Source organism: Peromyscus eremicus, chromosome 3 (assembly GCF_949786415.1).
Source record: "Peromyscus eremicus chromosome 3, PerEre_H2_v1, whole genome shotgun sequence".
NCBI classification, from domain to species: Eukaryota; Metazoa; Chordata; class Mammalia; order Rodentia; family Cricetidae; genus Peromyscus; species Peromyscus eremicus.
The window spans coordinates 132452911-132465260 of NC_081418.1; the positions used below are offsets into that span (position 1 = coordinate 132452911).

Here is a 12350-nt window from a genome sequence, read left to right on the forward strand (position 1 = left end):
GCAAAACACCAATGCACATAAAATAAATTATTAAAAAAAAAGAATCTTCGGATGACAAGTTGGTTGTTATTTGTTGGCACATTTCTCCACCTTAAAACTAAGGTCTTTCCACAGTTAACCAGCAGAACTGGGCCCCAGGCCAGGAGATGCTGACACCAGAGGGAGGTCACAAAGCCTGGCATTACAATCTGCTCCGTAAGGCAGAAGCCTGGATCTACTTTGGTTGCTGTTATCAACCTTAGGCAAGAAACGTGAGTTCTAGGAACCCTTACTATGCCCCTTTAGACTCCACAGTCTCATGTGAGGTAAGAAAGTGAGTGTGTGAAACAGCATCACCTCCTTGGCTGAGCTATAACAGTCTGGGGACCGGAAAAGTATTTTTAAAGTGTCTCAGAATTAGTTTGCTGGGCGGTGGTGGCTCACACCCTTAATCCCAGCACTTGGGAGGCAGAGACAGGCAGATCTCGGAGTTCGAGGCCAGCCTGGTCTACAGAACCAGCTCCAGGACAGCCAGGGCTACACAGAGGAATCGAACAACCCTCAGGCCCCCACCCCCAGTCTGAGACTTTTTTTTAAAAAAAGGGAAAGAGATAGGTTAGTATAGAGAGGAACGCAGCAAGGGCCCCAAGGTCTCTGGCTCAGGAGGAGAAAGAGGCGTCCCACTCAGTTGCTGACTTGACTGACGTACTCACCGTCCTCTATGTCATAGGCGTACGCAGAGAGGCGCAGCGTGGTGGCGCAGTACTCGCATTTGAAGCAGCTTCGATGGAAGAACTTGCCCTCGGCGCTCAGCCTCTCCATCACGTAGACCCGCTTTTGGCAGAAGTAGCACGTGTCGCTGCCCCCCAAGTTCTGTGGGAACTCTTTCTTGATGGAGCCCTGTGGGGTGGGTGAGGAGGAGCCTGTCAGGCTGTGTGGCCCTCTGTGGTGGTGACGGCGCACGTCACATGGACACAGACCGTGGGTATTAAATGACTACAAATGCTCCATTGGTGGCTTTCTCGGGGTACCCCACAGGCCCCTCCCGAGGACCCTCAGTACAAGCCAGGGTCTAATCCTGTGATGATCAAGAACTAAGCGATGCCTGTGATGAAGAGTCCAAGGCTTCAGAATCTCTTAACAATCAAACCAACTGTTTGTCATAGTTTTGCTTGGGAGATAGAATAAATATACACACACTCGGTGTTCATGTGTGCACACACATGTGCGCATCCCCTGAATCCCGGAGGGACTCTCTTTAAAGAGAAAAGTGCTTTTCCGCAGAATGTTCTCAATATTTATCACATTTCTAGAAATTTAGTCATCAAAAATCAAGACCACCTCAAGAACACTGCCACGTAGTAATCCACGTGGCTACAGAAATCAGCAAGGCCCTCAGAGCAGGCGAGGGCTGCTCACCACCGTGCCGTGGCTAGAGACAGTGCCCCTGGAATATCTCTTACCAGTTCCTTCTTGTCTAGAAGGGTTTTGGGTTGCTCTTTCCTTTGAAGCTGATTGGCTATCTGCTCAGCCAATGAGCTCACTCCGCCCGTGTACATCTTTATATACTTCTATTGGTTGAAGATTACAGAATGATCAAAATGAAGGGAAATGAGAAGGAATAAAAATTAAAAAATCTTTGAGAGGTGTAAAATGAGTACACAGTGCAGCAGCAAACCATGCCAACACAGTGCCCACAAGCAGAAACTGGGCAGTGAGCAAATCGCCGGTGCCAGCGTCCACACGGTGGTCAGCACACGCACGAGCAGCAGTCGTGGAGACAGTGTTCCACAGGAAGAACTCGGTCCTTCGTGTTTCTCCAAGAGTCCAGTTCCGGGGACAGGGAGGAGAAAGAGGGCAAAACGGAAGTGAACACGGAGGAGAAAGAGGGCCTGCACCTGGACTCACGGAGTGTGAGGGGTCAACACCAGGAAGGTGGCTACAGTGACCAGAGCCAGGAGCAGGCCCAAGGGGCTCTGCGAATGAGGTGACTACCCCAGGCTGAGAAAGAAACCAGGCAGACTCTGGCAGAGGTTAATGTCCCACGTGAGCAACAGGTGTGCAGAGTTCTGGCATTGCTGGTGACCCCCTGCCTCATAGCCAGACCCACAGTGTCTGCTCCATACAGCTGACCACTCTGGAAAGAAGCCTCCTCTGGTCGCTTCCCCACTGATATTTGGGAGCAGAAAAACAGTGCTCATCCACCCATACGTGGAGGCTAGAGTTCTCCCAGATCAGGTGGGAGGCTGAGGCGGGAGGACTGCCATGGATTCGGGGCTGGCCTGGACTACATAAACAGCGAGACAGTCTAACCTCTTCCCCCAACACACACAAATCAAACTAATGCGGTCCCCTTTTGACAATGCTGAAGAACGGAACAGGAAAAACACCCACGTCTGCATGGTGAGCCACCCTGCTCACAGAGGCCCGACACCCTGGGGCCCAGCCTGGATCCTGGCCTGGGACTATAGTTTTGTGGGTAGTCTTTTAGAGACCTGGGAGCCAGGACTCTGGATGGAGACAGAGGGTGCCACACCTCTCACGGCAGGAAATAAAGGACGCTCCCCGCCAAGTGGGAGAGTTTGTCACCAACTCTGATCCAGACGCAGTTGTCCCAAAGATGGCCAAATCCCCCGTAAGTGGCCTCAAGGGACAGACCTGCAGAGCCACATGTAAGAGGGCTGCCGGCCCAAGCAGCAGCATGTCCAGGTTCTCAGGGCCAACTCTCTAAGTCTGGGAACAGACACACTTGAGCAAACACTTCTCACTAGGCTCAGCTAAAGCCTGGCTGGAACTGAGCAATCCATTTCATTCTCCAATTCAACTAAAGAGATTTCCTAGGATTTGTTTTTCCTGCCAGTTCCACAGTCTCTTAGATTAGGGACCTGGAGAAGGACAGGCCCGAGACAGGCGGACACCTGGCAGAGGACAGCAGAAATTCGAGAAGAGATCTCATCTTAGAGCGGCCCTCAAAAGAAAGTCGCATCGCCCTCATCCTGTAGAGCAGATGGCAAAGTGCCAGCACACTGCAGTCCAAGCCCCACTGTGTGCACTCAGGACCAGCGACCATCACCTCGACAGCCACGGCCGGGGCTGAGCATGCAGAGGCATTTGTCAGTTCTTGGTGAGGTAGCAACTCTGACAAGCGTCCCCCAGAGAGGTGAAGACTCAAGTTCTGTTTGTTTCCGGCATGGAGAGCAGATGGTTTTCTTCTTCCCACTCTCAGACGGGAGTCAAAGTGTAGCAACCGTTAGGCTTAGCCCACTGCACACCACGCACATGCACAGGCTTCCGCGCACGTGCGTGCGCGCACACACACACTGCTAACAAACTCCTCGGAACCGGATGGGAGTCACCGGGGAAAAGCAGGCTTCATGCCACACATGAAGAAGCACCAAGAATGCTGTGTGCTCACTATTTTACTCAGAAAAGTTAGTGACGAAAAGGTTCAGATTCTGTAGCACGTGACTACGAAAAAACACAGTCTTCAGCCAAAGGTTGAAAAATGCTATCAACATCGGACGTGGTGTAACAGTGGGTTCACTCGGACAGGCTGTGATGTGTGAAAACACTCAAAGAAAGCAAGTGGCCTCTTTAATACAGGCGTCTGTGGCAACACACACCCACGCGCGCCTGCACACGCGCACACACACACGCACACCCACGTGCACACACGCGCGTGTACACACAGCTTCTGAGGAGCCAGGCAAAGGCGGAGACCTCCCAGCCTCCCTCAGGTGGGTGACACCTGTGGAAACAGAGTGAGCAGAGGCTGCAGGAGAACATGGTTTTGCCAAGTCCAGGCCGTGCTACCTGTCGGAGGGAGTCAGAGGAGGGAGAGGCAGGGCGGGTGGAGGAGCGGAGACTACGGGAGAGCTCCCACTGGTCAACAAAAAATCGACGCGAAGGCTCGGGCTCTGGCTATAAAAATAAAGGTGGAGAAAAAGAGCACAGTAAACATTAAAAGTCACACCTCAAACACAGGAAATTAGGGTTTCAGACGGTCTGGCTCTTTAGCTGTGTATGTATATGGTAGAGAGAGCAGGCCTTGCAGTTCCCAGCAGCAAACGCACTTCACCTACGGCTCCCATCTGCTTCCCACTTGCTCCTCCCCCACACTGTCTCTGGAGCCTGTGTCTGTACTGTGAGCACCTAGGAAAGCCTCAGGCACCTTGGCTCGGTACCCCTACCAGGTTACCCCCTCTGCAGCTATCATTCCTGTTGACAGGTGACACCGGCTTCTCCCAGAGCCCTCGCTGACCTGCAGGGATTGCTCCTTGGTGGAGACATCTCACCCCCATTCCGGTTCTCTCCTGACAGTGCCAAGAGCAGGACTGGGAACCTCACCATCCTCTGCTAGGGCAGGGGATGCTCTTGTCCTGTGGAGAGTGCCCAAGGCCTTCTCCATGCCTCGCTATGGCCAGAACTCAGGTACGCTCCTTCTAAGATCAGTGCTCAGGGCAGTTCTGCTTGCTCAGGAGCCAAACTGCAAACAGTGATCCGGGGACTAGATCTAAATCCTCTGTCTTTCTGAGACTGGCTTCAGCTGCTTCAGCAAGTGTCCAGGGTCTTCCTCAACGTGGAGCCCACGCAATTAGCAGAGAGAAGGCCACTGACAGCCTTGACAATTGTTTCTTCATTTCCCACCACACTCAGGATAAAACCCTTACAGGACAGGAAGGACAGAGGTACCGCCCAGGCCCCAAGGAGACCCGGGGCACCCCCATTTCAGTTGGTTCTTCAGTGTCACGGCAGTGACAGGCAGAGCGGCAGGTGTCTGGGAATTCCCTACCCTCTGCTCCAGATATCCAGCCAGTTTCCTGGCCCTGAGTTCAGCACTTGGATGGGGTCAGTCATCTGAACCCAGTACAAGGAGCAACAACTCTGTGGACTGCTAACATTCACAAAAAGGAATGAGGTGAGTAACCACCCTGCTGCAATGTGGGACAGTCAAAGTGGGGAGCTGAGTGAAGGTGAGCTACAGTGTGAGGCCGTGCATGAACAGCGGTATGGAGTGGGGAGAAGACCGGGAGAGAAGTAAGCAGTACCCCCAGTATCTAGCCTGAGCCCCACACTAAGAAATCGACAGACACCAACTCCCTGCATGCTGTATTGTCACTTGGGCTATGACTCTGGGCACCACAGTTCTGGACCTCACATGGTTTCCTGCCAAGCTCCTTTATACCCAACATACTTCCCCGATTCCTTTTCAGACGTTGTTTATTAAAAACCACCAAAACCTCATTAAGTGTTCGTTCTCCACGATGTAGGGCACTACCCTGCTCCCTTGCTTTATAGACAGGACTATGGTAGGGTCTGGGAAGAAGGAAGAGGCAATGAATGCCATGTCTACACCAGCTCCCCTACCAAGCAGCAGTAAAGCAGGGCTGGTGACGAGGAGGGCAGGGAGGTCGGCCACCTCCACTGCAATCCCACTTCTCTCTAATCCCGTCCTGCCAAGGGCAGAGAAGATGGTGCTAACATCTGTTTGCTAATGACGCAAGACGTGACATGACTTGCTGCTTGGTCCTCAGCGCAGTTCTCAGAGAGCAAAGGCAGGGAGAGGGCGTCTATGGAATGACCAAACCAGCTCACTGGAGATCTTTAAGGATAGGATCAATGCCAAAATTCTCATGAATAAGTAGGCGAGGGGCTTCATCATCACGTTCATTGAAAAACAAATGGCACAATGGCCCATTCTGCCCCGTGATGACACCTCTGGAGTTTTTCAGAAGAAACCAACTACAGCTTCTTTTTTTTTTTTTTAATAATTTCTTTTTAATTTTTTTTTTTAAGATTTATTTATTTATTATGTATACAGTGTTCTGCCTGCATGTATCCCTGCAGGCCAGAAGAAGGAGCCAGATCTCCTTACAGATGGTTGTGAGCCGCCATGTGGTTGCTGGGAATTGAACTCAGGACCTCTGGAAGAACAGTCAGTGTTCTTAACCTCTGAGCCATCTCTCCAGCCCTAACTACAGCTTCTCACTAAGCACCCCTGACTCGTCACTGCCTTCTTCCCCAAACTCTGGCAAGAGCCTCACTTCCTCTTAGTATTTCTATTTCAAGAGCCAAGACTGTCCAATCCACTGTCTGTCCGTCCCGAGGCTTCCCTCTCCCACTTCTCTCCGATTTTCAAAGCCTTTCGGCCACTCACGCCTACTGTGGGGGTAGAAGCGATAAGGTCTTGGAATGGGATTGGAGAACAAACTGGAAAGCCACTAAGGCCCGGTGTCACAATGAGAGCACCAGGATGAGCAACCAGTCTGAAGGCTTTACAGACGGACACTCCGCCATTAATGCTCCTGTGTGGGTCAACGCTGTTAGCGGAGAGTTCTGGCTCTTGGCTGGGTGACAAGTGAGCAAAAAGCGGGGAGAATGACTGGTCTCCATGCTCCCTTCCCTCTGCCCCACCACACAGCGTGCCCAACTGTCGGCTCTCAGCCTCCCATGCCACAGGCTCATGCTTTTTTACCCTCTCATGGTGGGGATTCTGCTTGCCACGGCTGCCAGCATGAAGATCCCTGTACATCTGTTGGCAACAAAGTAGAAACTTAAGCTCCATCCCAACTCTATTTGGACCTACCAGGTAACGGTGGGAAATTTAGGCAAGAACATCCCCACCCCCAGGTTTCCCCAACCAACTATCCACAATCCCTCCTGTATCAAATTCCACGGTCGGGGACATGGAATGTTCTGTATGGCCTTCCGCCTGCCTCCAATGAGGCCCCTCCACAGACAAAGAACCACGGTTAGTACGAAGGTGGAACAAACGTGTCTTTCACACAGTGGCGTAAGATTGGAGGCATGCAGTGGAAGGCAGGTTGGCAGGGAAGCGTTCCACAGCAAGACCTCAGAAAGGAAGGTGGGGAGATGGAAACTGGATGAACAAAGGACCGTGACAGAGCTCAGAGGAAACTCCGGGGTGGGGAGGAGGCCCTAAATAGGAACCTGGGAGCCAGGCACAGTTTACTGCTGGGAGAAGAGTGTGGAGACTGAAAGCACTCTCAGTTAAGAGACAAGTGTGAGGTCGTGGAAAACCCTAGGATAGGCACTGGGCTGCTTCAGTGAACGGAGGAAAGAACTAAGATGGTAATTATGGGGACAGGAAGACCATGATGCCCACTAAGGATAACTGGCGACGTTCATCCTTGGGAAACGGAAGCCAACGTCCCCAGTGGCTGCCCTCATCCAGTACCCTGGACATGTTGCCACAGGCAGCAGGAGCCCAGAGCCTGCCTCCAGACTTCTCACGGCTCCCTTCAGGTCGGGCCCGTTGCCCACCTGTGGTCTTGCACAACTCCTTGGCCTCTCCACCCTATCCCTCAGACTGTGAGTGGAGACGATGGTGGACCCTGCCCCACAGTTACTGTGAGACCTGGCTGAAATACTGTGTGGGGCAGAACAAATGCTCAAAACTTCGAGCTCTTATTTAGAAGACCCTGGGCGGTCACAACAGCCACCACATCTCAGTTCTTAGGCCCGGGGGCGTGAGGAAGGCCTACAACACCAGATGCATCGTTAGTGGTCATCTTTTAGGTACGTTATCTTCATTAAGAGAATACCCTTTCACCAATCTTGCCCTGTTATTTTTATAGAGCTTCAGCTCAAAGGTCAGCAAGCCCTTCTCTGTGCACACTATACAGGTGTGTCCACCATAAACACATGTTTGTGTGGGACAACAGCCACGTGGCCGGCGGCGGAGGCTCTCAATGCAGCTCTTCGGTGATCTGCCTGGAGTGGGAGAGGGTGGCTGGGTTGGTTAGAAGGAGCTCTATGAGCCAGAGAACAGGCTCTCAGCGTCACAAGGAACCAAACCCATGCAGGGAGGCCATACTGTTGCTGGAGAATTTCTCTCCAGCTCCCGCCACCAAGTCCCGCGGGCTCTGGGACTGGCGGGACTTGGTGGTGGGAGCTGGAGAGAAATTCTCCAGCTACAGCCATACGAAGCTTTCTTGTGCACATCTTAACCGTACTGCGTAGGACAGCAAAGAAACACGGCCACTTTGAGTGAGGTCCTACAGAAATGTGTACTTCTTGGGGGTAAGATGAGTATAGCTTATGCTCTGGTTTCTGGCTGTCCTCCCATGATAGGGACTAGACCGGACTAGACCAGAACATGCCGGATTTGAATGCACAGGGCCCGGTCCTGAGGTCCCAACAGGAAGAGTTCCGTTGTAGTAATGAAGGCTGCTTTTGCTACATGTGATCTTTTAAAAACTTAGCCTCGAAAAGAAGGGTTACTGAGGCGGTTCCCTACATGCACAGCGTAGGTAGGAGTACAGGCAGGACAGAGAGCATGCAGAGGATCACCTGCTGAACGCTTCGGGCCCGGCAGGAAGGTGGAGGAGGGGGAGGAGAGAGAGTGATCACTTTTTTGGGGCAGGTCCGAGCTCGCTCCTTTTCCTGTCGCTTTTACACCAACAGACACAAACAAGAAAGAACACCGTTGAAACGGGGCCTCGTGGAGATTGCTCCTGGGAGGGGTGAGGAGTATTTGCACATTGGCAAAGCATCCCAAGAGGCCCCTTCCTTGACCATCCACCCTCCACAGCACCTCACTCTGCGTTCAGGGGTGGCCCATCACAATCTTTTGTCTTTCATGTGGGACCGGAGACTTAAACCTCACAGCTGGTGAGAACTTTGCAGTGATGCTCTCCAATGCCAAGGGTCAAGGGCTTTATCAGAGAAGTTGGGGCACAGAAATGGATCTGATTGTAAGCAGAGAGAAAAGGCAGATGGGCCCACTTGGGATAGCACATGACCTCCGCACACCAGGTCACACCAGGGCAAAGCATGTTTCCCCCAAGCCATCTGTGGCCACGTCCCATCAATGGCTCCCTTTCTTAAGCCCCTCACTCACATGCAAGAGTTCTGAAAACTACAGAGAAATGCCAGGAAACAGGCTCTACAAATTAAGCCCTAACTGAATGCTCATCCCTTGTCCTGCCTGTACCACATGTATCCTTCTCTGTGGGTAGGTTCAAGAAAGATGCTTCTCGGTATCTGAGAAACAGCCATGCGTTACCCTGGACCTCTCTGGTACCTTCCAGAAGATCCCCAGCTTCCTTTACCCAGCCTGCTGTACCGGGAAGAGGGTGGGGGTGGGGAGGCCTGGGGCAGCTCTAAGGTCAGAGAAACATCTCCGCTGTGTGTTCCCACCTCCCATGACAATCGGCTTCCAAACCCAGGCTGGCTCATGTGCAGTTTATCTGCAGGACGTACTTTTGAGATCAAAAGGAAAAAGGGAGGGCAAAGGACAAGCTGCAGTGTTTACACTGGAAAGGACAGCACGAAACCACTGGCAGGCAGGGCTGTCAGCCATTTTCCTCCCTCTACGCGATGACCTAAGTCGGAACAGGACCTCGTGCCAACTCTGCCATGGATGCCACACCTGCCACGCCTCCCGTCTCAGTAGGAGCCACTTTAAGAGACACACACAGTGAGTCACAGTGAGGTGCTGTCTGCCGGAGGTGAGCGGCCAGCCAGCAGCAGCCCAGGCACCGGGGCTCTGAGTTCCCGTTCTTGGGAGCGTCTAAACACATCTCTGGCTTCCAGGAGATACATCTAGAGGGCCAAACCCATGAGGTAGAGTTGAAAAATGATGGATATGTGAGCATCCGACATTCCACCGGAACGAAACATGGGGTATAGTGTGCCAGTGCCGCCTTACAGGCCCTGAAGTCTGTCATTCCCAACTCGAGGAAGCCTAAAGCACTTACTGATCTAAAGCATTTCCACTGCTCAAGGCTGCCAAGGCTCACACCATCTTCCACGCCACCTGCTACAGCTACCGGTATCTTACTTCACCCAAGGTGACAAGCTCAACAGGCAGGAGAAAACCCAGTGTCCACACGGGTCTCGGCATAACGCTATGAGCTACCGGGCTTCACGAGCAGCCTGGGTATAACCAGGTTCCAGGTGGCCTTTCAAGCTGCCGGACTGATCTTCACCAGGACAGAGGCCAACACCCAGCAGGCTCTCTGAGCCACACACACTGCCCTCTCCTTCCCAGAAGCCCAACAAAGCTGCACCAGCACAGGCCGCACACAAAGCCACCCATGTCCCCTCCTGCAGGTGACGCCCGACCTTCCTGCTGTTCTGTTCTATCTCAGGCCTTCTCTGGGAAGAAGGAGACTTTACACTTCCGAACTTCAAACCAGCTCACCCATTCCCTTACATCCAGACTTCGAGCAAAGGATAAACACAAATAAACAAACAAATGCTTGATGGCATTTTTCAGAAGGCCTCCCTCTATGAAGTGACTCCTACTGAGGCAGGAAGTTTGGCTCCTGTTGTGAGTCTGGACGTTGCTCCAACATTCTCTCTCCCTTCCTGGGCCCCGCCTCCCACGTGTATATTATTACACGGTTAGAAAGGAACATTTTCTTCAAAATGCAATTGCTGTAACACCCACCTCATCATTACCCAGCACTTCTGGGCACCAGAGCTGGTGAGGCGGGCTGTCGGAGAAGCTAAGAGAACCCAGGATCAGCTACCCTACCCAAGCAAAGTGACACATGCTCATCCAGGACCCTGTCCCAGCAATGAACTGCTCAACTGCAACAGTAGGGACGCACGGGAAGCCGTGTCCCACCCACTGACCAGTCTCCTCTGCCTGAGGCGTGGGTCCCTCCTGCTCTGACTGACAGAGAAGCAGTTTTCCAGGAGTCCTGAAAAGGTTTGGTGGAAATGCCCAGAAGTTTTTTTGTGTGTTGTTTTGGGGTGGCACTAAGGATGGAGCCCCGGGCCTCATGAAGCTAGGCAAATGTTCTCCCACTGAGCTACTGCCCCAGCTCCAAGCCCCCCACTGAAAGATGTGGACAAAATTCCAAGGAGAAAAACGGCCAAAAATCAAAAAACTCAACCCATAAACATAAATTTTTGTATAGGTCTGAAAGAGACAAGTCCATAGCTCCTGACTACTTTCACAGGTATATTTTCTTCCTCACACGAAAGGCACAAACCCATTCTCAGGCATGACACAGGTCACACAGAAACAGGCCACTAAAAGGCCAATCTGGCAGGAACGTCACGAAAGACCCAAGGGCTCATATGGCCTTCCCACGTGACGCCAGCTGCCTTCAATACCGAGTTAACAGCCTTCCTAAGAGGCGCCTCGAACCCCAGGGAGTAGTGCAACCACAGAATCAGACCAGCACTGTCTGTCAAATGCTTCCCAAAGACGACTCTGCCTTGGCGAGCTAGCTTTTCAGCAGGGTGGAAAGCCAGGGGTGGCCGTGCTAAACCCTAGCAATTCTTTTACCTGTTTCCACTGGGGGGTGGGAGCAGGGCGACCCTGCGCAGGCAGGCTGCGGGACGGCTGGCTGAGGCCACGCTTTTGTGTCGGCTGTGACACACACAGGCCACGCGTGAGTGGGGACAGGACATGGAGACAAAATAAAATAAAATACATTAAGGTAGGAGAAGACAGAAAAGGGTACCTGTGGAGGACAGACATCAGTCTGTAAACTGTGAGGGGGTGGGCAGGCTAAGTTAACCCTTAGAAAGTTACATTAATAAAGGAAAAATAGTAGCCTTCCCCAACCCAAAACCAAGTGCAAATACAGGGATGGATAAAAGGAGAGGGTGAGGAGAGGAAACCAAGCTGTGATTTTTCTTGTTTTGTTTTCGAGACAGAGTTTCTCTGTGTAGCTTTGGTGCCTGTTCTAGATCTCGCTCTGTAGTCCAGGCTGGCCTCGAACTCAGACATCCGCCTGGCTCTGCCTCCTGAGTGCTGGGATTAAAGGTGTGCGCCACCACCCGGCCCCCCAGCTGTGATTCTTGTTACCCTTTTACCAAACTGAATTCTCTGGGGTCTAGAGATTATCTGATTTGGAAAACTAGTCCCCTCACGGAGAGGAAGGCAAACTTCCTGCAGAGGTGACCTTCCACTGGAGGGCGCTCTGGCCTCCTGACATGGGGCTGGCAGAGCGCAGCAACCTCCACTGCTCCAGGGAATGCGACCGTCCCTGCTTCAGGTAGACAGGAGCATAGACACTAGCCCAAAGCCCGGCGTGAGGAGCAAACTCATGGCTGCTTCCGGACCCACAGGAGCCATGGTCTGGGAGTACAGAGAAGATGAAGACAGAGACTGTGCCCTGTCCTGGTGCTCCTTCGCTATCAGGGAGCGCTGTAACCCACTTCAGAGAGAAGTCAAAACGCAAGCCCCTTCTCTTTAAAGAGGCTTAGTGACATCTGCAGAGCAAGGGAGAGACAAGACGTGACATGGACATTCCAGGCCAGGTGCTGCTGGACTCTGACACGTGACTTATGTCTCCATAAGTCTCCACCTGAATGGCTCACATTCCCGGAACAGAATCGTAGCTCACAGAAGCAAGGATGGATACCTTCATATCTTATCACAGGAG

At 52.4% G+C, this 12350-nt stretch overlaps 1 protein-coding gene across 2 annotated transcripts in view; it reads right to left on the minus strand.

Moving 5' to 3' along the window:
* The window catches only part of Mical3 (microtubule associated monooxygenase, calponin and LIM domain containing 3), a 116087-nt gene that overhangs the window by 79098 nt on the left and 24639 nt on the right, over positions 1-12350 (minus strand). The window contains exons 16-20 of one of the 2 annotated variants that reach the window (XM_059258519.1): positions 8293-8391; positions 6455-6511; positions 3793-3900; positions 1443-1550; positions 693-879 (exon numbers count right to left, since the gene is read on the minus strand). In XM_059258519.1, the coding sequence (XP_059114502.1) occupies positions 693-879; positions 1443-1550; positions 3793-3900; positions 6455-6511; positions 8293-8391 (559 nt within the window). The remainder of the gene's footprint in view (positions 1-692; positions 880-1442; positions 1551-3792; positions 3901-6454; positions 6512-8292; positions 8392-12350) is intronic. The other variant, XM_059258518.1, reaches the window with a different exon arrangement.